This window comes from Pleurodeles waltl, chromosome 1_2 (assembly GCF_031143425.1).
Source record: "Pleurodeles waltl isolate 20211129_DDA chromosome 1_2, aPleWal1.hap1.20221129, whole genome shotgun sequence".
NCBI classification, from domain to species: Eukaryota; Metazoa; Chordata; class Amphibia; order Caudata; family Salamandridae; genus Pleurodeles; species Pleurodeles waltl.
Genome location: NC_090437.1, coordinates 19,528,838 through 19,554,626, shown reverse-complemented (window position 1 = coordinate 19,554,626; position 25,789 = coordinate 19,528,838). Strand labels below are relative to the sequence as shown.

The 25,789-nt window shown below is 43.1% G+C and overlaps 1 protein-coding gene across 1 annotated transcript in view; it reads right to left on the bottom strand.

Annotated features, from left to right (window-relative positions):
* The window catches only part of ELP1 (elongator acetyltransferase complex subunit 1), an 886,544-nt gene that overhangs the window by 693,766 nt on the left and 166,989 nt on the right, over positions 1-25,789 (bottom strand). Inside the window, exons 15-16 of the mRNA XM_069235684.1 lie at positions 20,346-20,452; positions 519-622 (exon numbers count right to left, since the gene is read on the bottom strand). Of these exons, the coding sequence (XP_069091785.1) occupies positions 519-622; positions 20,346-20,452 (211 nt within the window). The remainder of the gene's footprint in view (positions 1-518; positions 623-20,345; positions 20,453-25,789) is intronic.

Genomic DNA, 25,789 nt, shown 5'->3' with positions numbered 1-25,789 from the left:
TGCTTGTGCAGCTATGCCCTCACAAATAATATAATGCACCATGCCTTAGGGGAGTGAGGCCTGCTGGGGGGTGACTTACATATATTACATGCAGTTTTAGGGCACATGGCACACAGGCTGTGTGCCATGCCGTGTTTTCACTTTTGGCAGCCTGTCATGTGCTTGGGTGGCACGATTCGTGCTGCAGCCCTTAGGGACCTCTTTTAGTACTCCAGACCCTACGTACCAGGGGTATCATTTACTAGGAACTTACAGAGGAAATTGAGGAAAAAACTGTGTGGATTTGGGAAAAAGCTCTGGCACAGGGGATCTGGTTAGCAAGAACCCAGTGCACTTTCAGTCGAAATCACATCAGATATTAGGCAAAATGTGTGGGTAACCATGTCAAAAAAGGCACTTTACTACATGAGTGAAAAGCCTCTCAGCCAAAAACGCTGGAATAAAACCACAGAATTTTACCTATGGACAGATATGATCAATTCCATTTGGATAAAGGTACATACTAGTTGCTCACTTACCTCGCCTTCAATCGCTGCCAATGCAGTCTGAACACATGGATGAGGAAAGCGTACAATGTGGCCACTTCTGTTCCGCCATGGCTCTGAAACTTTTACGGGTGAATCTAATAGATTTATAAGAAAATCAATCACAACACTGCATGCAGTTTAAGTTTGCAACTTTTTTGAAAATTCTTTCTACTGATTTTCTTTCCATTGTATTCTTTCCATATACGTACTACACAAAAAATGGAAGACTCCACAAACTTCTCAACAGCAGTAAATCAATATTTGTAAAGCAAAAAGTTGGGCGGGACAAGCTTCTCGTACATTGCTAGCTTCAAAATTCAAAATAACAATAGAACAACTAAAAACAATCCATTGTAATAATCTACCAGTGCCATCCCCTCCATGTATGTATCAATATTTGGGTCAGGCAACAAAGCATGGGTTTACTCTTTTCACATTATTTAGAGATACAAATCCAAATTCACAAAGAGACATTCAATTACACTGGCTACTACTATAATAACATAGAAGGCAAGGCAAGGCAATTTCATTTGGGGAAAGGTGATAAGAAAGGGGTGGTGATACCGCAAGGTGGTAGAGCTTAGAAAAGCTAACGTTGCAGATCAGACATCAACATATTTATGTTATTCTCCAACTAGGATGGCAATAACTCTTTTGAAGGCTAGTACCTAGAACTGATCAGATTTGTGTGCACCACTAGCTACTGGAAGTAGCTTTACAGGAGTTCCATGATTTGGTTGAATTATTATTCTTATATAAAGATATTTCTTAAGCACAAACATACACCCCAAAGGAGTCTCTTGGCACAATTCACAGTTCCTTGAGGGGAAGAAAAAAAAGGGAGGGAATGAGCTACTTAGAGAACAATCAAATATTTAAAGCTTACCTGAATTTCTGCAGGGATGGAATCAGCTAAATATATAAAGGCATTTGGAGTAAAAAGCTCTCACAGCTTATTTATTTATAGTAAGCAGAAGGAATGCAACAACAGTTTTGCAAGCAAATCTAACGTGTCGATGGGGAGAGTATTTGTCAACTTGCATAGGGACGGAGGTCCTCATTACGAGTGTGGTGGTCTCGCAGACAGTGTGGTCCGACCGCACTATTATGACTGTTGCAGATCAGCCACGGTCCGACCGCGGGCTCTGCCAGGTTGCTGCCTGTCGACAGCCTCGTGGTCTCGGAGGTCACAATCCGCCAGGGTAGTGCTGCCCTAGGGATTACGAGTCCCTTTCTGCCTGACATTGCATGGCGGTTTGACCGCCATGCAAAGGCTGGCGGAAAGGGGGCATCGGGGATTCCAGGGGGGCCCTGTACTTCCTATGCACTTGGCATGCAGTTGCCATGGGCTGTGCAGGGGCCCCCATGGACAGCCCGCCGCGGATTTCATTGCCCAAATTACGGGCAGTGAAATGAGCGATGTGTGCTGTCGCACCTGACGCACCACAACATTGCCGCCAGCTTGATTACAAGCCAGCGTCAATGTTGTGAGTTTTCCACTGGGCCAGCGGGTGGAAACGCTGTTTTCGCCTGCTGGCCCAGCCAAAAACCCCTAATAGGGCGGCTAGCATACTGCCAGCGCAAGCAGTATGCTGACTGCAGTGGCTTCAGCGGTCTTTAAAAAAGACCGCCGAAGCCTTCATGAGGGCCTGAGTCACATTGATTTTGGAATGTACACCGTCATGACCAATGTAATTTGCTCCTTTTGCAGCCAAGAACAGATTTTTTTGGAGTCTCAGATAAGCTGAGTTACCATTGTCAATCCATAAATGCAGAAAGGCATTGGTTGCCATTGTTCTGTGGCTGATGATAAAAGGGAGAAAGGTATATCTAAGAATGCAAATTTGGAGGAAACAAATTCTGGAGGTATTGACAAATCCTCTATATAGAGATCTTCGTCAACAAAAAAGCCCAACCTCTAACTAACGTCACTGATTTGGGACACTTTTTTTGTTTTTGAGAGGGTTCATTTAAGGTAATAATTGGTCACCCATTCAGAGATGGGTTCCATGGTAGCTGAAAGGCTCGAGTAGGAATTATAGGGGTCAATGTTTAAGTTAATTATCAGCTGTGTGTCATAAGTTTACATATAGGTGGTTACATTAAATTGGCCAAGCAAAGCTGCCAGTGGTTGAACACAGATATTAAATAGCAGTGGAAAGACAGCCAATCCCGATGGAGACCCCTACACAGGGAAGGTGGGGGTGCGGGGAAATGAACGTTTCTAATTGGACTTCTTGAGATTTGTCTCACAGAAAAGATTCTACCCAATTAATGACAGTGCCTATAATGTTAAATTTAAAGCAGTATCTACTGTTTTGAATGCTGCTGAAAGGTCAGTGGGTATCATAACTCCCAAATTACCTCTATTGGGCAGCATTCTCAGGTTGCCCAACGCAAACATGATGTCTGATTCCGGGCCCTTTCCTGCTTGGAAACCAATTTGAGTTTCTGAGATAATTGTGTTTTCCTCGATAAAGGCTTGTAGTTGTACTGTCACAACTTTTTGGAGGATTTTTGATAGGGGAATATTAGGCAGGTCTCCTGGGTCCATGTCTTACTTTTTCTTTCTTTTAACGAAGGGTCATTTTACTTCAAGTCCAAAGTTACTTTGCCTAGTCCTAATGATATAGTTACAATGATGTGTATTACATGTAGAATGATTGTTTTTAAAAGATTTTCAAATTTCTTAATGGATAAACAGGAGAGGAGAGCTTGACGGTTTGCTTGTCATTGTCAGCTTATGATAATCCTCTTCTTTAAGAGTCTGCAGTGAGTGTCTGCATCATGTAATCTAACAGATTCGTCCTTTAGTTTGTAGCAATTTGAATCATTAATACCATCATTCCTTATCTTCTTGAGTTTAGCAAAAAAGAAGCTAGAAAGGGAACTGACCAGTTTCTGGGAAGGAGTTAATGTTCAAGTTAATCGCACTGAGATTTTGCTAGAAATCTACGATTTTAAAGTAGTATCTGAGTGGAGTTTTTAGGATTTAGATTCTAGAGGGAAAACAGCTATAACAGTCTTTGTCACTAACTGATGGAATGTTGTCATTTTTTTATAGTACTTTTAGAATACATCCAGCGTTTTTTCACAAAGATCTCAATTAGTTTTTTTCATCTTTCAGTAAGAATATGAAAAAAAACAGGCAGGCAAGATAATTTACTTTCTATAGGGACAATGTGGCAGGGATTTTGTAATTGTCATTGTGAAATCATATGAAATTGTATCTATGCTAGGACCAGTTTTAGGATGATTAGTAAATTTGTCAAAGTGCACTTTGAAGGTGACCAAAGTAGCATGTTTTTGGTGACTAATATTTTATCTTGGAGTTGTTTGTGTGTTGGTCAGTTCAGGGGAGTTTTAGGGAGCCATTGACATCTATTCTGTTAAAGTTTGTCAGGATGAGGTCAGACGTGTTTCCTGCATTGTGGGCAGGTACTTTCACTAGCTGCTTAGGAGGGAAGACTCTCAGTTTACTGAGGATGTTTGTGTTGTGGTATTATCTGTACAATCCATCTACAAGTTAAAATCACCAAGAATTTATATTTATGCAAATAGTGTAAGACAGAGTATAATCAGGTCTTCAAGCCAGGTAAAATATTCTAGTGAAATGTGTGGAGGCTTATAGATTGGTATGCAGCCAATACGGGGTTAAGCTTACTTTTACAGCCAGAGCCCTGGGTTTCACAACCATTAAATTGTTTACAGGCAGATTGCTTAATGCAAATAGATTCATGATGAAAAAATACTCTTGCCTCTTCTATCATCACAACAATCTATTTTTATCGTTTTAATGTTATTTTGGACTTGGTTGAGTAAAATGGGTTCGCAATCCTCAGTTAACCATTAATCATGTATAAAAGGTTGAGATGCTTGCAGGAAATTATGGCATAGATCACAGATCTATTTTTTGTATATTTCAGTTAGGATTCCAGAGAGATCTGCTTTAGACTATGTAGGAGTTTTGGACCACCCATAAGGGACAGAACAAATTTGGTAAGAGTTTAGGTCAATGCTACCATTAGTGCATAAAGATTTTCTTGTTCAATGATTTATCCTTCTTTTAAAAAGTAGCTGTTGACTGTAAAATCAACACAACACAATCTTTTGTGTGAGGAGAATAATGGGTAGCTGCTAGGCAGGTTCGGGTGAAGACAGGCTTGCTTTCGGCATGCCTTCAGTTACCAGTGGCAGGCCCACTGAGCACTCGTAGCTACCATTAATTGAGCTTAAAGAGCAGAGGATGCAGGGTCCCCAAACCAGGAAGTGAGCACTGGCTACACTCTGTCAAGCAGAAGACAGGCAAAAGGGGAAAACTAACTGATGTAGAAGGGAAAAAAAAACCAATAATTAAATGAGTCAAAGTTAACATAAAAAATAGCTAATAAGGTAGAGGGCCAGGAACCACTCTGCGAGAGGCAGGAATATAAGGAAATAAAATACGGGCCCAAGGGTTTTTAAGCGGTATCTCTTTCAAAGGTATTGTGTAGTGCCTGTTTGTGCTGTGGCTGCCATCACAATGTTGATGGGTGTAGGCAAACCCTAATGCATTCTCACGACTATTTAATCCACTAAAATCATATCTCAGTTCTTCCCCTTGCAAGTTCGTGCATTTTATAAACAGTAAAACTGGGGAAGCTTAAAACTTCAAAATTTGTTTGGTAACCCATGACAAGTCATACTTCTGTAAACATCAGAAAAGGGGAAACCTGGTAACTCGAATTTGCTAGGACAGTCTTTCTTTTTCACTGTCTGTCCCACCGAGGTTCACTAAATTTTACACAGATGGAGTTTGAGGGCAGGATTGGTTAGCAGCCATTAAAAGAATGCAACTTAATTAACACATTTTGCTCTGTATGTGATTATTACCCTTAGTATCTTTTCTGTTTGTGCTTTTTATGCTGGAGAAAACAGCCAATTAAGTCATGCTCTGCCCCTTGGTCTACGTAAAATTGTATTCTTGGTTCTAACTTTGTTGATTAGCCCCCTTTTTGTTTTTCAAAATCTGGTCACCCAAAACCAGGGAGAAGTCTTGATCCCTTAATTCTTATAGATAAGTGCAAGTATGATGCTTGGGTACAAACTCCTGGTTCCAGAAACCAAATCTCAATTTCACATAACTAGCAGGAGGCTGTAACATGTGTCAGGACTACCAAGGAATGTTTTCATTTGAACCTGCAAGCAAACACTTTTCTACTGAAAGTAAAGCACAAGTTACTAACCTTTGTTAGTGCTCCTTCAGGTGGATACACTAAATGTAGATTCCCCATCTTTAGAATAGTCCCAGATCCAGCTAATTCTTCAGCAATCCTCGTGATGCCATCATGTGGTGGCATGTCGCTCTGTGGTGAGGTTCTTAGTGCCCGAATAGAAGTCTGGACTGGAATCAGTACAGACCAAAGTAACGGGTGCCAAAGACTTGGTTGGCAAAGTCAGCAGATTTTCAACTGGGAGTTGGTAGTATCTCTGCATGGGTTCCTTGAAGGCAGTTTTTTGCTGGTGGGCTAATGATGGAAACACTGGCTTTCTTGTGAGGCTTTGGCTTCAAATTACCGGAAGACATCAAGCTAGAATAGGATCGACCCAGTTACATCAACCTTGATCAGCCCTGTGACTTTCAGTGGACCTCTGTTTCACCTCTACCTATTTCTGTGCTTGCCAACCTAAATTTGTGCCTCACACTCATTGATTGTTATTGGATGGCTGAGAGCAAAACAACTGTACAAGTTTAATTTGTTACGAGAGCCCACGCAGCAAAGGCTTCTTCATGTGGGTGTGTGACTGATCTTTGCTTCCTGCAGTTGTGGCACAGCTTGAATCCAGTAATTAAAGGGGGAAACAGCTTCCGTGGCATACTGTCAGAAAGAAGTTTGAAGTCATCGGTACAGGACCAACAAGTTGGGAGCAGAGAGCCGGATCTACATTGCAGGGTGTGCAAAGAAAGGATCTGATGTCCATGTACAGGGTGGCACATTTATGAGGCTCTGCTCTATCCCTTTGGGCATGACACAGAGTCACAGCACAGCCACATGAGGCCACCTGGTGGTGCACAGGAGCACTGTTGAAGAAATCTGCAGATCCATTCTGGCACTTGGGAATATTCTAAAGCTGAGGAATCTGCGGTTAGAAGTATCCTTCATGCAAGGCTGTCTGCGACAACCAATGTGTAACCCCACCCTTTCTGATAAATCGTAATAAGTCTCATGCTTGTTTGGGAGCTGTGATTTGGTTTCCTGAGCCAGAACTGGCACTTGAGAGCACTGCTTATATTCACCCATAAATATTTCATCAGCATAGCACTTCAGCACCTGGTATCTGAAAGATCCCGATTGTGTTGAATTCATAGATCAAGAACTCCAGAACTATTTCCAGGAGAACTCTGATTCGGTGTCTTCGGGGATGACACTTTGGGCGGCCAGTAAACCCTCCATGAGGCGAAATATTGAAGGATATGTCAGGCGAAGAGAAGCACTACAATCTCAAAACGTAACTGATCTGGAGTGTAGAATAGCAGACCTGGAGTGCAATGTTCCACGGTTGAACACAGGGGAGGGAGGGCATCAAATGACGCTCTTGCGAACTAAGCTTCAGCAGTGTCCCTTGCAGAAGCAAGATAATGTAGGCAAGCCTCGATGCAGAAAGTATATGAGATGGGTGATAAATCCAGGAAGTTGCTGTACTAGCTGGCGACCCGTGGTGTATCAGCCAGGGTGACACCACACATCAGGGATCAGGCAGGCTCCATACAGGAGGAGCTGCCAGCGACAGCCAAAACCTTTGCCTCATTCTATAAGACCTCTTAAACTGGTACCACAAACTCTAAAGGACCGAGAGAACCCTATTCTTGGGAACATATTATTGCTCTTCATTCCATCCTTTCTTGCTAAAGAGTTGGGCCTACCCTTGACAGAGGAGGAGGCTGATGCTGCCATCTTGGACCTTCAATCGGGAAAGACCTCCGGCTCGGATAGGAATCCCATTGAATATTATAAGATGTTTCGATCGCACCTAGTGCGCCATGTGTTATAGCTACAAGGACGCAATCCAACGTGGCTCCTACTCTTTAGGCCTAGATTGTGCCACGATCGTGGTCATACCTAGAGATGACCAACCCCGTGACCAGTGTTCTTCTTGACATCCCATATCACTGATCAACGCTGACTTAAAATGATATGCAAAGATTCTGGCAACCTGTCTGGTCCACACGCTGTCCTATCTGATCCACCTCGATCAATGTGAGTTCATGCCAGGCAGATCACACGTCATTGCATCCGATGGGTCCAGATGGTGATCTCGTAGGTGCCGCAGATGCGGCAGGTTGGTGCTCCTGCTGGTGGACTTCCACAAGGCCTCTGACACACTTGCATGGAATTTCTTGGGAAGGTCCTTCTACGGATGGGTTTAGGTCTGGTATTCCAGAAAATGGTCCATCTCCTTTACCATAACCCGATGGCTCAGGCTCAGGTTCAGGTGAATGGCATTATGTCAGCCCCCTTCCAATCAGACGGGGACGTGCCGGGGTTGCCCCCTCTCTCATTTGCTGTTCACCTTGGCCATAGAACCATTGGCCTTGCGTTTGTGTTGTGATGCGCAGATCAGAGGCAGGAGGTGGGGGATCACCCTTGAGGACAGTGTCATTATATACCGACGATGTCCTGTTTTCCCTTGGGGCGCCCCTGAGCTCCGGACCCCGCTGCCTTGAGCTCCTCGACCTCTACGTAAAGGCCTTGGGTCTTCGCCTCAACCCTAGGAAATCACTACTGGTTGTGAGGGGAGATGCAGCAGGTTATATCTGGTGCCCAGACATCTCTGAGAGGTGAAAAGCATTTAAATATCTAGGAATTTACTTCTCCCCAGACCAGAATCTGGCCTGGCAGCTTACCATCCAACCCCTATCCCAGGCCTTGAATCGAGACCTGAGCTAGTGGAGTGGCTTACCGCTTAACCCACTAGGTCGAAATGCCCTTTTCAAAATTATTTGTCTCCCTTGCTATCTATATGTGTTGGCAAGCTTCCCGTACATGGTACCCCATTCTTGGTTCTGGTCCCTCAGCTCCATACTCCCTACATATACATGGGCGAAAGGGCGCCACAGAGTAGCTTTCTGTTCGGCACGGAAATCTCCGGTCGAAGGTGGAACTGGGGCTTCCAGACACATACAAATATAATCTTGCTGCCCTATTAGTCCCCGTCAATGAATGGTTCATCAGAGGGTTGGATGACCCTGCTTATCGTCTAGAGCTCTACCACCTAGGATTTGATGGAATGTTGGGACTACTATATGGTAATCCACTTCTGCGGGCATCTCCCTCCTGTACACCGGTGGTGGTGCAATGGTGGAGGGCGGCCCTACGTCTAATACATTAGGATCGGCGACTTACCAAATTGACTCCCTTGTGGCAGGGCACATGGCTGCGACAATTAACTAAGTTAGGGGAATTCCGGCAGTGGGACTGCATTGGGATTACCTACCTGAGAGAATTATACGACGGAGACCACCTGATGTCCTTTACAAATCTGAAAGATCAATATGCTCTAGCCAACACAGTCCTTCCGCCTCCTCCAGCTGCGCCATGCCCTCAAATCCCACCTGTTACCCGACTTAACCATTCCAGACCATAACTCTCTTGAGGCCAAACTGCTCATGAGCCGGTTGGGAAAGGGGCCATTAACCAGATCTACCACTCGTTGCTTACTAATGCCCTTGATGGCATGGACACTTTACGAGACAAATGGACGTCCTGGGTGGGCAACGTGGACAAGGACGATAGCATACCTTGTCTCCAGGGAACTGGCAATATCTGCAAGCTTGCGGATGGTACAAATCCAATTATTTACATATGGCATATTTGTCCCCATTACGCCTACATTGCTTGTGTCCGGCTGCATCTTCTGGATGTGCAAGATGTGGATATCTGCATATGACCTAGAAGTACCCTGTGAAGCGCCCCTTCTGGGAGGCGGTGGGGCAGGAGAAGGGCCTGGAGAGTCCGATTGAACGGACTCCCAAGGTAGCGTTGTTGGGGCTTCTGGAGGAACTGGGAGGACCGAGGGCAGACTGAACCTTTGTAGGCAATTTTTGAATTTTTGTCATCTGAAAAATACCGGTGGGTGGGCCATCCCAGAAAGCCTTCAAGTCCCTTAGATTTGCAGCTACGAGTAAGTCCTCCCAGGCCTTTGCCTTAATCTCCCTCTTCCTGGTTTCAAGAGTCGACTTGTAGCTGCTCCTAGCTTGTCTGTTTTCCTCGATGTTTCTAGGGAAACTCTTAGTTGCCAATTTTAAGTTCTTGTGGGTGACTGAACAGGCGCAATTGAACCAATAGTACTAAGGGAGTTCGGAAAATGTTTTCTTAGTGGTCATAAAACTGGATATTGCTTTTTAGAGGGTAATAAAGCTGCACAAGACTAAATGTGGATGAGCTGAATCAGAAAGACAACACATCACATCCTCTCTCCTGTGACAAAGTTAGCAAAGATCTGTTCCTAGTCCAAATTTTTCCATTTAATACATATCCCTTTATTATTGCTATTCTGCAAATTAGAAAAGCAGGCAGGGGTAGGTAGTTCAATGTCAGGACAAGCTATACGGATAGCAACTGGTTATGGTTGCTAAAGTTGAATGACGACTGTTGATTCTAAAATTAAAGAAAATAAACAGGAGGAAAATAAAATAATATCAATAGTAGATCCCCGCCTCCCCGTGTAAAGTTTGAAGGGAGAACCGCACACTAAGTGGCAAAGTCCAGGTTAAACAGCAAATTATGCTTAAAGATAATCTGGTTCAGTGCATCCCCATAGGAGTTATGTGAAAAATGGGATAAATCTCCCCGTGTCAGTCTTTTAAGCCACAGATATGGCCTCCCGGTAGAGGACATTTAGATATATTGAAATCTCCCAAACACATGATAAGCACCCTTGCAGGGAAGCTCTCAAAAAAGTCAGATATACAACTAATTCCCAATTCAATTCGACTGGGTGAATTACAAAGAAATTAATAAAAGTTGATCAGAAGAAAAGAGAGAGAGCCAGGGAAACTCATAAGCAAAATGTAATACCAAGTAGTGCGCTGTAACTCAACAGTAGTTACTTTTGACAATTTAAGGGTGATAAGTACTCCTAATCATTCCCTTCGGGCGGCCTGAAAGAGAGGTTATAGCTGGAGCACAAAACGATTGAAAGCCATAGACATAAAAATCTTTTAAGGCCCATGTTTCTTGACAGCATACTACATCGTACAATTTAACAGATTCAAGCCAGTCCGTGCTATACAGTTTCTTCCCAATGCCTGTTACATTCCAGAAAAGAAAGCGCAAAGTGCCTAGTCTAGCTGGATTGGGATTCGGAAGGGTGACAAGTGACAAGACTTCTAGAGTAACTAGTTTAGCCTCATACTCAATAACAGGATTCGAAATTGGCAGGGAGAGAAGTCAATCAGTGTCTGAGAGACCAGAAAGTGGTGCAAAGCGGTTCTAGTGGGGACAAGGGTGGTTGAACATCACGGCTCCCTGCCCATTCATTCCGCTGGTTGTCCCTGATGATAATGGTGGATGATCAAAGAAACCAAGGCGAAGTGCATATGACTTAGCATGGCCGATGGCTAGATGGGCTAGGTGACGGAGGAAAGAGTTTACCAACCATTTGCTTCTAAAAATTACCAAACACAGTCACCATGAATAGAATCTGGAGCGTAACCGACCCTACAAACCAAGAGAATGTCAACCATCACAGTGTTGCCTCAAACTGTTTAAGTCACAATCCAATGGGCGACTCTCTGTTTAAGTGTCTGCCAATCTTCAGGAAAGGCTTAACTCAAAGGTGTTACGCTGTAAGGAATATAACAAATGGTGCACAGTCAGGCGATCATTGCAGATAGGGCGAACACATAGAATCGATGGCTTCATGACCCCTGGGTTTCACTCGCTGCTGTTGCTCTCTCATACTTGGGACTTGTGCAGAGAATAGGGTGGTGAGAAATAATGAATCTGTTGGAGGCTGTGCTGGTAGTCATACGGCTTTTCATTTTTTCTGTTAAAAGTTTAAATTGTATGAATACTGCTTGTTAGAATTCCTTCAATGTAGCTTCCAAATTATCAAAAAGGGTTTACAAATAATAAAAAAAGGAGAGCTAAAATCGGCATCAGAGGCAGGAGTAGAAGAGGGAGCCAAGGATGAAGAGAGAGCTTTGGCTCTATGCTCTTTGGTCTTAACCTCTCCCCTCTGTATTTTGCCATCATTATGGTTGTGTGTAAGAGGTGGCAGTTTGGGAGCACTTGGTGGGGAGCTGATAGAGCTGACGCTGGGGTTAGCTTCAGTGGGGCCGTACACTATGCAAGGACTTGACTTGAGAGATGAGGATATTCGCTGGGAATCTTTTGAGGAGTTGTTCTGGGGCGCAGCGTTTCCCCCTCCCTGGGATAAAGTTAATGATGGCTCCGGGGGAACATTTATCAGTTTCTGCACAGTATCAATATGAGTTTGTGGTAATGGCCTCCATGGCAGAGGATAAATATGAAGTGATTAAAAGGTGACAGTGGAGTCCATGTGGAGTGGTGAGTGGGCTTTATTTTCCGCATTTGCCCCACCTCCTGACATAGCTGCCACCTGGGGGATGAAGTCCCACCCCAGGAAAAGCGCAAGGTGCTTAATACGGCTGATTGGCCCCCCGTAGTGTGTAAAGAGACCTTTATAGCATTTTCCAGTCAGTGTCATGACTCCTGACAGAGCTGACACCTGGGGAATGAGGTCCCATCCTGGGAAAAGTGCAAAGTGCTTTATGCAGCTGATTGGAGATTGTATAAGTTCAAAGGTAAGTTTGAAAAATAGTATAAGGAGAGTGACGTAGAGTGACTTATAGAAGAAAGAGCTTTGGCTACTCAAATGGGAATTATTATATAACTACACATTCTATTCCATCCTCTTCTACAATACAGAAGCTCTTAAATTCAAATTAATCTTAAATCCAGATTTTATGAATGGATATGAGTCTAGTGAAAATGTTGATTAAGTTTGAGCAGAATCATGCATTAAAACTACAACATGATTCCAATTACAGGGCTACCTAATGTGGTTATCCCCTGTTCAATATCAAAAAAGTATAAGTGTTGGTATTTTGCTTGCAGCTGAGGTTCTAAAATTTGTGTGAAGGTTAAGGGGCCTTGTGGTAGTTTGGCAAGATACTCTACATTGATAAGCATGTCATTACAGCAGATGAGCGAAGAAGACCAAAGCTCCAATGCCAAAGTTACAGAGTACCAATTTCCTGCAATTCGGATCAAATGCTTTCTCAGTATCAAGTGTGAAAAAAGTAAAGTAATGCACTATTTAGATAGGTGTGGCAATTCAACAACACTTACAACAGTTTGTCAGCTGCAAATTAACTTCCCCTTGTCTGGGTGGCTGAGATGACGTACGAACAGGCTGAACGTATTGCCAAGGCCTGTCTAATACAGCTTTGAAAAAAAGTATACCCACTTAAGATCCAAGGGTATTTTATATTAATGTGATTATCTAGTCCTCGTCAAGTGCCAATAGGAGGTAAATCTAACACGTGCACACTTGCTGTTTCCATACCACTTAATAAGGAAATTAGAAACTGGTGCTGCTAAACAACAACACAAGATAATTTGGCTATCCTGTGCATAAAACCACAAATTTTGTCAGATTGGTCCACAGCATTTAAGTTTGCGGTTACATATCATGCCTCTCCAAATCGGCACACCTAATCGGAAAATATGACACCATCAGCCCAACATCTAAAGTTTGTGCAACAAGACAATGATCAAAAGCACATCAGAAAAACTGTGAATGAGTGTCTGAAAATAAGAAACAGGATTTTAGAGAAGCCAGGTTAATGTCTACACCTCAACCCCATTGAGATACTGTTGCAAGGCTTGAAGGGCTGCATATTAACTCCCTCAAACATCACCAAACCCAAGAAGCAGTTTTGTAAGGAGTTTCAGGGGGGGCAGAATTCCTTTCAAATTATGTGAGAGGCCAGTAGACTGTTTACTTCCAAGTTAAAGCTGCTAAAAGGGGTTTCATATGTTACTTAATCCTAGGTTGTGCTTACCGTTCTGTACATAGCTACTGTACGCTGGGTGATTTGTTTTACTTAATACATTATGCCTCATTGAAATTTGTATGTGTTATTTGTCACATGAGAATAGATTTATATACTATTACTAGATTAGGACCAGATCCAGGTTTGATATGTTAATATGTGAAAACAGAGAGACATATGATGTGTACTTTCTTTTTTACATCACTGCACACTTTACAACTCTGTACATGACCTAACAAATGACTGCACCTAACTCTCTCTTTCACTTCCTGTCCTCCCCTACACCTCCCACTCCTCTCTCATGCCTCTTGTTCCCACCCTTGGTTCCCTATTTCTTCAATACTGCCTATAATTCCTTGTCTATTTCCCCTCACTCTAACCTCGATCTGCTAACCATATTAATGCCCTTCTCTGCCTACTGAAGCCTAAGGAAGGGTTTTTCAACACTAACACCAATTCTTTTTCTCTCAGAACTCCTATTCTGCCACACCATTTCTCTTATCACAGCTGAGCAGTCTCCATATGAATGTATAATCAATTAATAAGGACTCCTTAAATGTCTATGATCTCATCTCAGACTCCAACCTCGACCTCCCTTTCATCAATGAAACCTGGTAATGCCTTGGTCCCGGATAGGAATTTCACCCTTGAAATCGCCTCAAGAAGATTGGAGGAAGAGTAACAGTTATTTTCAAGCCACATGTTTTCAAGCACTGGGTGCACCTAGATATGACTATGAAATATCTGCATCCGGGGAGAACTAAACTCCTGGTCTGAAGGACCAAACCTTGCCTAATCACGCTAGTATCCGAGGAAACTAGAGGCGCTCATCTCCTATCAAGTTGCTAGACCAATATTTTATGCTGAACCTATCACTAATTAACCAAGAACAAAGGACCATAGAAAATATGTACTATGAAAAGAAAAGAGAGGCTAAAGGTATATACCACAACAGAAAATAAGAGCAGCCCATAATACACACCCTTCCCTGGTAAGAACACCATCTATAGTCAAATCAACAGCCAAAGAAGGGAGGTGTGGGAGGATTATAAAAGTATTCTACAGTCACTTCCTGAGGAACCTCATAATGCAGAAGCTGTTTTCCTGAACCAATAATTACTCACTGATATTTATTGATTTCATGCACTGCAAGGTTACAGGTCACCTAAATTGTTTTAAAATTCCTTGCAAGCAGCTACTGCTGATGTTAGTCATATCTAGGAGAAATGGAACTTCATTAGCATGTCCAATGGCTATTGCAGATAAGGTTTGCATAGTTAGAGGTTTAAAGCATTTTCAGATTTTAATTCAAGGACACAGTTGTAGTTTGCAAGAAATGAACTCTAGGGGTAAGCTCTTCTTCATCACAAGTGAGGTCAGTCAGAGAAGTACACAGTTTCTTCTAGCCTCCTAATATAAAATGTGAATTTTGCAATATCAAAGTGAATCAATAAGATGTTATTGTTAAGTTCAGGACGCACTGCACCCACTACCCTCATAAGAGGCAACAATATGACACTAATATCAAGTGAGCTTTGGTCTCTGCTCTAACAGATGCAAATGTATTGCAAAGCACTATTCGCAGCATTCTGTTGCACACCTTATCCCCTCCCCATTCAGCCTTGTGGTGCCGAGACACACATATGAGTGTGAGGGGGCTTCGTTGTGCAAGTGTTTACAACTATACTAGGCTGCTTCTCTGATCATATTGGCTTGCCCCGAAAATCAAAGTCATGTCACTTACATTTTTAATTTGCAAAAGACCAAATTCCAAATTTAAGTAAGCTAGTCTCTGGTGAGGAGGACAGATCACAAACTCCTTCATGATAAGTTATTTGCTCATCATGGGGAGATATTTACCATGCAGCTGGGTCTGGGCCAACAGTGCAAAAAAAATTATCAGTGTTAAGTGGCTATGAGTAAAGCATCGCAGCCTTCTTGTGGGCCACTAGAAGAAAAAGTGTTTCATGCTATTACAAAATTACAAAAAATTCAGGCACCAAAGAGCCAGGGCAGAACAGCTTTAGGACAGAGTTTTAATTTATTCCAACACTCCATGGAAATGACAGATGGAATAAAATAGCATAATTGACTGAGAAACCAGGAGGGACCCCACCAATGTAGCTCCTATTGCCTCTGCTAAACTGAAATACCAAAATCTTCAAAAGGGTACTCACCACCCACTTTAAAGCAAGAAGTAAGGTTTACATTTATTTCCCCTTGGCAACTCCGTCTGCCATGTCGGGCACACACAGTGATTCTGGGTGGAGGAGCCCTAGAAACTTGTTGTGCTAGGACTGCTTCGACCTGGGGTTCCCACGGGAGGCAACTGTTTTGTCCCCTAGTCGACTATAGGGCCTCTGCAGCAGTGAGTGCTGTCTGGCAAACCAGGGCAAAACCTCAGGGTCTCGGCAGCAAGCGCAGGGAATGACGTTTGGCCCAACTCAGGAGGGGTGAAGTGCCTGTCTGGCACCTCTCCCCATTACTAAAAGAGACTTCTGGACGCACTAGGGTCACAGAGCCTGCCTCTTCCCAGGCACAGGGACTTTAGTTATAACCAATGCAGAGATTCACCCCTCCTACACACCTCAGACATCTTCAAGATGCCTCGGAAATCCTTCCAGCCACTTCATTAAATTGTTTTCGCTTGCAGGTGGAACTGATCCCACTGAAGGACATCCTCGGGGCTGGATCTGCATTAGTGGCCTCTCTCGGATGTACAGAGTATGCAAAATCCAACCCTATGCATCTACTTTTTCTATTCCCCGGTCTACGACCTCTATGTAAGGCTGGTGTTGGAGTGGGGAAGGCCTCAGCCAACCATTCTGACATGTTGACTTTCTACCGCTTCTTTCACAGACTTAGAATGGTAGGCGATGAAGGTGGTGGTCTGTGGGCATTATATCCAGGCCAGGGTAGATGAACATACCTCCTTGGAGTAAGCACTTGTCCCAGTGGAGTAAGCTCATATAGATGCTGATTGCGGAGGAATAACTGATCCTGCAGCACGGGCAGACACCTCTGTGACCTCCACAAAGAGGAGTCGGCCCGACAAAAATTATTTGCTGCTTAGATTAGTCAACATTTATGACCAAAACAGAGGTAGGTAAATCAGACTGACTTTTGGCCTGGATCCTCTTGGAGGACCGATGTCAGCATCCTATCTGTAAATACTCAGCAAGACATCTGTCGCAGAATATTCAGTTTTTATAATCATCTGCACAAGGGCCTACTTGCTCAAAACTCTACAGAACCTTAGCCTTTCCTGGCTGAGATTAAACTTCTTAGACTCCCAGCCGACCTCCATGAAGAGATAGAAGGCCTCATTACCCCGCCGGAAATAAAAGTGTCACTCAAAGACCTAGCCTCAGGTAATGCCCACAGCCTAGATGTGCATACTTATTGAATATTACAAAATCTATTCTACGACTATCATCCCCAAACTTTCCCTGCTATACGAGGAAACCCTGGATTCGGGACTAATTCTCCCATACCTGAGAGAGGTTGCCCTGGCCCAAATCCTAAAGTCCCATAAGAACACCCTTGACACACTTCCTACAGGCCGGTAGAGTTAAGAAATTCAGACCACAAAATACTTAGGAAAGTCTTAGCTGACCATCTCTATAGAGTCATATGACACCTCGTCCATCCGAACCAAAATGGCTTTATACCAGCTACGTCGACCTCCCTTAAAGTTTGACATGCAAGATTGGTCCTATCTTTTGGGGGTCCTTTAGGTTTGGGCCCAATCTTATTCGAATGGTCCAACTCTTTTACACAGTCATAATGGCAAGGATTAGGCTTGAGAGCAATGTCTTTTGACCCAATATTGGTAGGCAGAGGGACCCATCAGGGATGCCGGCCTTTTTGTTCACTTTAGCCATGAAGCCCCTAGCTGCCAGAATTCAACACGAGGGCTGCACTTGGGGTATTCCCTTCCAGGATAGCAAACAGGTTATTTCCCTATATATCAACGATTTAAGTCCCCTTACACCTTTCAACATCTAACTACTGGACCTATTTGAGCAACACTCACCTAGATTCCCGGCGTCTGGCACACTGGCTGACGGCGCGGCTCAACACCATAGGGGATCTATTCAACAACAATCATCTTCAATAATTTCAGGAGCTCACAGACAACCAAGCTCTGCATGAAGGACAATTTCTGACTTTAGGCATTCTTACACCTACACTCTGATCCACTTGGGCGGTTGCAGGAGAGGAGTCTGCTGTTCATCCACCGACCCACACCAATTACAACTGTATACCATTCAAAATGTCTTATTCGCATGCCCCACTATGATGTCTTAGGGGTGTGGGAAACTGAATTCCAGCAAATCTTGCAAGACGAGGAATGGTTTAGGGCCACTGAACACCATCGTACAATCTCATAAAATATCAGTTTCCAATTAATTCTATGTATTATTTTGCATCAGGCCTGTCCCTCCCCAACTTAAAAAAATCTTCCCTGTGGCCTTTGCCTCCTGTCCTGGTTGTCATCGAACCGCAGCAGGCTTCCACCACATGATATGGGGCCGCCTTCCCCGACACAATTTTGCATAAGAGCTGTCTACTTGTATGGGCCTAGTTCTCTGACCCATGTGAGAACACTGTGAACTGGGGATTTTCTGATGTCCCTGAAGACGTCAGGAATACTGCAGTTTTTAAAGCTGGCTCTCTTATTAGCAAAACTAATTATCACGTCCCAGTGGAAGCACGCAACAGCCCGTTTCTGTGAAGATTTGTTGATCGATAACCATGCAGTGGTCACAAGAGGTCCTGCCCTCCCAACAGATCCCCATATGAACACTCGATATAAACATTGTCAAGATCCACCGTCTTGTAGCTACCCCTCTAGGTTCACACTCCCTGCACTATAGCTCTGGTAAGTTTTCCTCCTACATTAGTTAGCCTTATAACATATATGTTTCACAAATATATTGGCAATTCTGCACTGAATTGTGGCCGCAGCACTACTCTCACAAGACTACAGCCGCAGTTGAAGATCCCTTGTCAATAAGGTTGCCGCTTATAACCATCAAATGCAACACCACTATTGTACAGCACAGTTTATTTGCCTCTGAATACTCTGCTTGTAATTTTGATTGCAGAATATGCAACAAGTTTATGTCACAGTTTTTTGTGCCAAAAACCCCTAATAAAAATGTTTTTAAAATGTCTGCCTTGTTCTAAACGTTGTAGATTGGATCTTGAAGGGTAAAAGAAATCGAGAATAGACAATCTTGCACTAATGTTGAGAAAACATTCAAGGAGTACATTTAAACATCTTACATGAAAGCAGGTCTAGCCTCCAAGATTAAAACATTCATCCTAGTTAATTCTGCCTCTCTAGAACAGCAAAGTAAATATTCAGCAATTGCAATCCACAACACACTTGAGAGGGACAAGGCCCGGATGCTGTCCACAGTAACAAAATCCACAGTTTAGTATCCATGGTACATCCTGCAACTCATTTTCTCATTCTTGACAAACCTCTGTTTTCTTGTGCAGGAAAGGTGTTCTGAATATTTATGGATTTGCTCACTATCAGAGTATTTCTCTACTGGGTAATCGGGGTCCACCCAAAGGGTTCTCCATTTAACATGGGTGACTACTGTTCCCATGACCTAGCTACTGCATGACTAATGGGTGATTAAAAAGTTGTGGGACACAGGCCTCTTTACCTGTTCCCCAATAGGGACACGGCATACCTTCCCTCTCTGTTTAAAGCTGTTTAACAGCCATCATGATAGCACTTCCCCACTACTATAGTCCTCTTAAAAACACCTAAGAGTTACCAGGACCTTGAGGGAGGGACTTTGTGCTTCCTTATCCAGCATCATCTCAGAAAGCCATCTACAAGCAACTGCAAAGCCTGTGAGGGTGCAGGCGCGTCTACATTCAATGTTTGCCCCAAATATCACCTGACATCATGATACCTACACACCCCTGCTCTTTGAAAAGGCAATGGGCCTCTGACTCACCTCAGCATCTCATGCCCCTGTGTCCCTAGAAACGAGCAACACCCACCTCATGTAGGGGCTTGTGTTCCTCTGTCCCAAGCATTTCAAAACCTCCCACAAATGATGCAGAATCAATTACTGAGTCTATTCTTGTGATTGATTGTCTTTGCAATAAATAATTCATATTTGATGTCCAAGACTGGTCTTTTAATCCTGTTAGAGAAGTCAGAATGTGTGTTGTTCAATAATCTAGGATACATATGACACAGACATTGTTAGCTAACATTATGCACAAATATTTATGGGGGAAAGAAATGTTTGGTATTGGTCTGTTACTGAAAAGCACTGTATGGTCAAGTGTTGGATTTTTATATAAGACCTTGACCATAACAAGTTCTAAATATGCAATTTTCTCCCCTACTAATACTAAAGCAATAATCAATAATAAAACCTATGATCCTACGTTGCTGATACAGGATTTCACCCCGAATGGAGAGAGTAGCCTAAATGGAAAGGTTAAAATATCAAGCCCATTTGCCACTGAGAGCCAGTAATACACTCCGTCGTTAATGCACAGGTTCTCCTTATCTAAATAGCTTTCCCACTTAGGAATAGAGACAGCTGGACTAAAAAGCATTAACAATTTTGAGTGATTTTGTAAAATACACAAATGAGAAACGGACACAAAGACATGACTGAAAGCAAGAACCAGTTTGTTCTGAAGTGGACATAGGCAAAACAATGGGTGCTAGTTCATTTGTAGGCAACATGTTAGAGGAGTCTTAAACGCACCCCAAAGGTATTTCATGATCTGCCCATCGGCCAACTGCAGAGCTACTGCTTTTGACTTCGGACTGTAACAGAGGCTTATGACTTGACCATCCACAGTTGCACCAGTGCTGTGGAAAAACAAAGACAGAGAGCATGTTTCAGTGCAAATAAAGGCTTTCATCAGGTTAATATTTATTTTTTTTGCACTGCTGTTGCTATTTGAGTTTAATGCTGAGCGTACAAACTGTGTGTCAAACAAATATCAATAGTTTGTCTCCTAGTATAAAATGAAGTTCATTTCTGGGTGTACAGGAGTGAAACTCTCTAAATGGCAATTGCTTATTTTTTGAATTGTGGAAATTTACAATGGGTGGACTTTTTAAGAAAAAGTGGAGTGTCGTAGTTGGAATGGCAAAGAGTAGAGTGTTGTAGAGTGGAATGGCACAGAGTGTCGTGTACTGGAGTGACATACAGTAGAGTAGTCTGGTGTATAGTACATTGGTGTTGAGGGTATAGTGGCATTGAGTACAGTGGCACTGAATTAAGAGGTGTACAATGCAGAGTCATTGGATGCAGTGGCGCAGATTAGAGTGGTGCACAGCAGAGTGCAGTGGTGCAGCAGAGTGGACTGGCATAAAGTGGTGCAGCAGAGTGGAGTGGCATAGAGTTGAGTGATGCAGAGGGCAGTGTTGCAGAGTAGAGTCTAGTTGCATAGAGTGTTGCACAGTAGAGTGTAGTGCCAGAGTTCAGTGCATATAGTGCAGTGGGGTAGAGTGGAGTAGTGCAGAGGACAGTGGGGGAGAGTGCCGTGTTGCAGAGTAGTGTCAGAGTGCAGTGGTGCAGAGTCGTAAAGAGCAGTGGAGTACAGTGCAGTGATGCAAAGTAGAGAGCAGTGACAGAGTGCAGTTGTGTAGAGTGTATTGGCGTAAAGTGCAGTGGTTAAGAATGGAGTGGCGCAGAGTAGAACAGAGTGGCGTAGAGCAGATTGCTTCTGAGTAAAGTGCCCTAGAGTAGAGTGCTGCAGGGTAGATTGCAACTGCACAGAGTAGCATAGAGAGTAAAGAGAGAAAAGTGGTGTAGAGTGCAGTGACATAGAATGCAGCAGTGCAGAGTAGATTAGAGTGGTGTATAGTGGAGTGCTGTAGAGTGCAGGGGCATAGAAATGAGTCTTACAGAGTAAAGTGCATTGGCGTACAGTGTATCGGCATAGAGTGTATTGGCACAGAGTGAAGTGGCGTAGAGTGCAGTGTTGCAGAGTGGAATAGTGTACAGTGGCGTAGAGTGAAGTTGATTAGAGTACATAGGTGTGGCCTAGACTGGAGTGATGTAGAGTGCAGTGGTGCATTGGCACAGAGTAGAGTTTAACAGGGTAGAGAGGCGTAGTGTGAAGTGGTGCAGAGTGGAGTGGTGCAGAGTGCAGTGGCATGGGGTTGGTGTAAAGTGGACTGGTGCAGAGCAGACTGGAGTGGTGCAGAGTAGAGTTCAGTGGTGTGAAGTGGCACAGAGCGCAGTGGTGTAGAATGGAGTATTCATGGTGTGGTAGCACACTGCCACTACAGACAACAACACATTATCAATCGAAATGACCATTAAATTTGCACAGACATATAGCATAACTAATAAAACTATACAGTGCACAGACGAAAATGTGTGGAAACTGCATCACTTAGTTTAATGATTCGTTTTGATCATATTAAAGTATTTGTTTCCAATTCACTTCAGAAATAACATAAAATGTGCTTCATTTGTGCATTCATAATTCTGATATATTCTGAAATAATTACACAGTTCATTTAAATGTTGTTGTGTGCTAGGGAAAAAAACTCTTTCCTTCACTGAGTAACCAGCAGAAGTGTCACATCGATCCTTTCACTTTGAAGTCAGAGAAAGAAAAGCAAACAAGCACCCTTAGAAGACAGAGCCTGACATATGACCTCAAATGTGACAGCATAAAAACAAGATTTAAAGGTCTGTTAACTGAAAGAGAATTTGTGGAAGAATACAGAGAACATGGTTTAGGTAACGGGAGGGACAAACTGAACTTGGAAAGCCTAAAGCAAATAACACCAACCAATGGAAAGCCAGAAAGTGTGAGTTACAAACCACAAAGCAATGGTAATCAACGAGCAGAATGCATTCCTATGTCACCTTTCTGAAAGTCCCCAAGATTTAATTAGCAAACTAATCAGCTGTGATCTCTTGTAGGCTGCACCCTTAACATGTCTAGATAAGTGTGCTTGTTGTGATTTGGTAGAAATGTGTTTATTCGTTTTAGAGAATCTAAGTTTCAAAATATAGGGATATCTGGACAAGTGGTCCACGAGAGTGCTGTGGTACCTCTTTCAGTATCACAAACTGAAAAAAGAGCAAAGATTGTATTTTTACCCTCCCATCAGACCTTTCAACCCCGTAGGACCAAAAGATATAATTGGCTAACCACAACACGTAGAGAAATGTCACAGCTGCCATTTCAGGTATCCTCTGTATTGGAAAAAAAGGACATACGAGGGGCAGGGTAGAGGTACCCTGATCCCCTCTCCCTCTGTACCAGATTACCCCAAGGGTCCTAAATTGCATTTTCTTGTACTACTGGTCCACCTGTACTCTGACAGAGCTCAGCAAAGCCTCCTGTGAGACACGCCAGGATCATGCAAGCGTTAAATGGAGAAACATGCACTGTACTGTACTGTACTGTACTGTACTGTGGAACCCCGGAGTGACTGCTGTGGTACAGAAGCACAAAAAATATATATTTGATAAGGTAGGGTGGGTGTTTGTGGGGAGCGGCATGACCGTGGAGTGTTGGCCAGCAACGGGGTGTTGGATGCCTTTAGGCAGGATCTGGCTGCAGGACATAGGCCATGTGCAGTGAAGGGTTGGCTACCTGTGGGGGGTTTGGGTCTTGTGGTTAGCTATGAGCAGTGGTGCCCTGCGTCTAACCTCCTACTAAGCACACTTAAAACCTATGGTCAATGACAGAGTTTGGTGAATATGATTAACAAAAACAACCAGAAATGAACAGAAAAAAACAAAGGTGAAAGTGACGTTATAGTTAGGAAAGGTACTGAGATTCCTAGCACACATAAAAAAATCCCTAGTAATTCACTGGAAAAATAAAACACAAAAGTTAAAGTGAAATTAAAGTTCAGGCTTGGAATAATATAAAAACTATTGTTGTAAAACAAAAAAATACTGAAATTCAGCAACTGAGCTACAACATGTGTGTGTGTGTGTGTGTGTGTGTATGTGTATGTGTATGTGTGTATATATATATATATATATATATATATATATGAAAAATGTCACTTACCCAGTTGTACATCTGTTCGTGGCATGTTCCGCTCCCTTTCGGCTCCATTGCGCATGGGCATCGACTCCATCTTAGATTGTTTTCCCGCATTGGGTGAGGTAGGAGTGGTAGAATGAGAACAGTAAAGATGTCCATACAATGGAATAGATATGTATGTACATAGTTTGTGCTAAAGGAATGTTTATTTACATGTATACAATTTCTAATTGCAACTTAAACGGCTCCCGGGGAGGTGGGAGGGCGCATGTGAATCTGCAGCGGAACATGCCACGAACAGATATACACTGTGTTAGTGACATTTTGCGTTCAATGGCATGTGTAGCTGCAGATACACATGCTGTGCATAGACTACAAAGCAGTAATCCTCACAAAAGCGGTGGTCAGCCTGTAGGAGTTGAAGTTGTTTGAAATAATGTTCTTAGTACAGCCTGTTCTACTGTGGCTTGTTGTGTTGCTAACACATCTACCCAGTAGTGTTTGGTAAACGTATTAGGCATAGACCAAGTGGCTGCCTTACAAATCTCGGTCATTGGTATGTTACCCAGAAAGGCCATTGTTGCCCCTTTCTTCCTAGTGGAGTGTGCCTTTGGTGCAATGAGTAGTTCTCTTTTAGCTTTTAGGTAACAAGTTTGTTTGCATTTAACTATCCACCTGGCTATACCTTGTTTGGATATGGGGTTACCAGCATGGGTTTTTTGGAAAGCAACAAACAATTGCTTACTTTTACGAAATGGTTTTGTTCTATCTATGTAGTACATTCGTGCTCTTTTTATGTCTAATGTATGCAGTGCTCTTTCTGCTACTGAGTCTGGCTGTGGGAATAAGACTGGGAGCTCCACAGTTTGGTTTAAATGAAACGGTGAGATGACTTTTGGCAGAAATTTGGATTTGTGCGCAGAACCACTTTATGTTTGTGTACTTGCATAAAGGGTTCTTCGATAGTGAACGCCTGTATTTCGCTAACTCTTCGTAGTGAAGTGATGGCTACTAGAAATGCTACCTTCCAAGTTAAGAATTGGATTTGGCAAGAATGCATGGGATCAAAAGGTGGGCCCATGAGTCGTGTAAGTACAATATTAAGATTCCACGAGGGTACCGGTGGGGTTCTTGGAGGTATGATCCTTTTTAGTCCTTCCATAAAGGCTTTAATAACTGGTATTCTAAATAGTGATTTTGTGTGTTTAATCTGCAAGTAAGCAGAGATTGCAGTGTGATGAATTTTGATGGAAGAAAAAGCAAGATTTGCTTTTTGTAGGTGTAGTAAATAACCCACAATGTCTTGTATGGAGGCATCTAACGGTGTGATTTGGTTTGCTTGGCAGTAGAAAACAAACCTTTTCCATTCATTAGCATAGCAATGCCTTGTGGTAGGTTTTCTTGCTTGTTAAATGACTTCCATACACTCATCTGGAAGATTTAGATAGCCAAACTCTAAGACTTCAGGAGCCAGATTGCTAGGTTGGGCGATGCTGGATTGGGGTGTCTGATCTGTTGTTTGTGTTGTGTTAACAGATCTGGTCTGTTTGGGAGTTTGATGTGAGGTACTACTGAGAGGACCAACAGTGTGGTGTACCACGGTTGGCATGCCCACGTTGGTGCTATGAGTATTAGTTTGAGTTTATTTTGACTCAGTTTGTTGATTAGGAAAGGAATGAGTGGGAGAGGGGGAAAAGTGTAAACAAATATCCCTGACCAATTGATCCATAGAGCATTGCCCTTGGACTGAGGGTGTGGGTACCTGGATGCGAAGTTTTGGCATTTTGCGTTTTGTTTTGTTGCAAACAGATCTATGTCTGGTGTCCCCCACTGGTGAAAGTATTTTTGTAGTATCTGGGGAGGTATTTCCCACTCGTGAGTTTGCTGGTGATCTCGACTGAGATTGTCGGCTAATTGATTGTGAATGCCTGGAATATATTGCGCTATTAGGCGAATGTTGTTGTGAATTGCCCAATGCCAAATCTTTTGTGCTAGGAGGCATAGTTGTGATGAGTGTGTTCCCCCCTGTTTGTTTAGTTAGTACATTGTTGTCATATTGTCTGTTTTGACAAGAATGTGTTTGTGAACTAGAAGAGGTTGAAATGCTTTTAGTGCTAGGAATATCGCTAGCAGTTCTAAGTGATTTATGTGTAGTTGTCTTTGTTGACTGTCCCATTGC